Source organism: Micropterus dolomieu, linkage group LG18 (assembly GCF_021292245.1).
Source record: "Micropterus dolomieu isolate WLL.071019.BEF.003 ecotype Adirondacks linkage group LG18, ASM2129224v1, whole genome shotgun sequence".
In the NCBI taxonomy this organism is placed as follows: Eukaryota; Metazoa; Chordata; class Actinopteri; order Centrarchiformes; family Centrarchidae; genus Micropterus; species Micropterus dolomieu.
The window spans coordinates 26492518-26494737 of NC_060167.1; the positions used below are offsets into that span (position 1 = coordinate 26492518).

Here is a 2220-nt window from a genome sequence, read left to right on the forward strand (position 1 = left end):
GCTCTGCAGAGAGCCAAGCAGGACATGGCCCGCCAGGTGCGCGAATACCAGGAGCTGATGAATGTCAAGCTGGCTCTGGACATCGAAATCGCCACCTACAGGAAACTGCTGGAAGGAGAGGAGACCAGGTGGGATAAACTTGGATATTCAATGTAGTTTCATGGCTGCAGCATCAGCTTCAAGTCTGAATTAAACAGTAACTCTTCATTATTTCACCATTAGACTGGCCAGTGGAGGCTCCAATGCAACCATCCATGTGCAGCAGACCTCTGGAGGGGGTGGTAAGTTTAAACATCGTCATCATAAGTGATACCTGAACCAACAGACCACATAGACAGATGGATAAATGATAATACTTGCCTGCTTGTTTTTTTCCTGCTCCAGGATTCTCCAGCTCCAGCTCCAGTGGTGGATTCGGCTTCGGTGGTAGTTATGGTGGTGCTCTCACCAAGTCCACAGTCTCAACAACCAGCTCCAGGAGAGTCTATTAAAAAAGAGAGCCGTCCCTCTTCTGCTTCAGAAAATCTTATATTCATGGTGCTACACAATACTGTAAAGCATCTTCAACAAGAGAGCTGAATATCCCCAATATCAGAGTCCTGAGACTTTCTGAAGGTACAAATGACCTTTAACACTCAAGGACCAGGTCAGTGATCAAGGCAAAATTTGTTTTCTTTCTGCACTGACATCCATGAAATAAGAAACAAAGGAAAACAAAGAACGGTTTTGATGGAGTGGTAAAACTAAGCAAGGAAAGTGTTTGAAAATCTGCACTCTAACTTGTCAACTTTGACTTTTTGTAATGTATCTGACATGGGCAGGATGTTTTTAGTTGATGTCTTCACTCCTCCATCTTAATGCTTATATTAGTAAGGCGTGCAAGTTACTGACCAAATTTGATCCCTGAAGCAATACAAAAATTTTAAAGTTGTGTGACTTTACATGTTTACAGTTTAAGTTTGCACCATAAACTGTATTGAACTCATTGGCCACTGGCTTGTTCTTTTTGCTGTTTCCTGTCAAATGTTTCCCTGCTTAGTTTTGCCTTACCTTGCTTTCAAGATAAATCTATGTTGAAACCAGATTTATTTTGTATGTGAAGTCTTATCAACATGACTGATGAATGTTGCAACACATCAAATACATCTCAACAAAATATATCTGAGAACTAAAATGATTGCCTCTCACTGTCATTATTGTTTTGATAAATTAAAGACAAGAGAGAACAGAGCCTGCTTCTTCAAACTTAGGGAGGAATCTACTTTAACACCAAGGTGACATTTTCACGTTGAAATCTCACATGGGCGCTGTGCCACTTTTACCACTACCACTACTTTTCCCCTTTTCTTGCTTGGTTTTGCAGTCCGCGAGATGTGTATCACCAGTATGATAACTCTACATTGTAATCTCTAGTAAATATCAAAACCATGATTGATGCTTTTAAACTAAAGCTTTTAAATCCACAAAGCCTTACTCATTATGTTACCACTCAGTGAGATCAGTTTTAGTGTCAGAGGGGATCCCGGGCTTTGGTGGTGTCATCTGCAACCTCCATGAGCTTAACGGACTGGAGATGCACCTTGGTGTAGAGAGAGAAGAGCATAGGGGAGAGAACGCAGACTTGAGGGAAACCTGTGCTGACAGTCCGAGAGTTAGAGTTATGTTTTCCCAGCTTCACGTGCTGCCTCCTGTAAGACAGGAAGTCTGTACACGAGTGGGTCTGCGATGAATTTGATGTGGGACAACACAAGGTGCTCAAATGACTTCATCACCTCAGGATGACGGGTCTGTTGTCGTTGAGTCCTGTGGTCCCTGTTTTTTGGGGGACAGGTATGATGCTGGAGGATTTGAAGCAGACTGGCACATGGCAGGTCTCTGGGTACACCGGAGACAGCTGATCTGCACTGTTCTTCAGGGTGGATGTGGAGACATAGTCTAGCCCAGCTGCTTTGTAGAAGTCCCCACAATGTTTTTGTTCCCACAACACTAGTAATACTTCTCCAGATCAAAGACTGTGATACACACACAAAACACACACACAGAGACTGCTACCACAGACACTATTCATAAACACAGATTTTGCACTTATTTCTTTTGTGACTTTTAACATCTGTGATTTTGCAATGATGTGTAATTTTACTTTATTGTAAATATTATGCTGCTATTACTGCTGTTTTCCTTTACTGCTTTCATTTATTTGTTTAATTTTTTATTTGAACT

At 41.7% G+C, this 2220-nt stretch overlaps 1 protein-coding gene across 1 annotated transcript in view; it reads left to right on the forward strand.

Moving 5' to 3' along the window:
* LOC123987121 (intermediate filament protein ON3-like) overlaps positions 1 to 505 on the forward strand; it is a 17678-nt gene extending 17173 nt beyond the window's left edge. Inside the window, exons 8-10 of the mRNA XM_046075746.1 lie at positions 22 to 128; positions 223 to 281; positions 385 to 505. Of these exons, the coding sequence (XP_045931702.1) occupies positions 22 to 128; positions 223 to 281; positions 385 to 491 (273 nt within the window). The 3' untranslated portion in view covers positions 492 to 505. The remainder of the gene's footprint in view (positions 1 to 21; positions 129 to 222; positions 282 to 384) is intronic.
* The last annotated feature ends 1715 nt before the right edge of the window (positions 506 to 2220 follow it).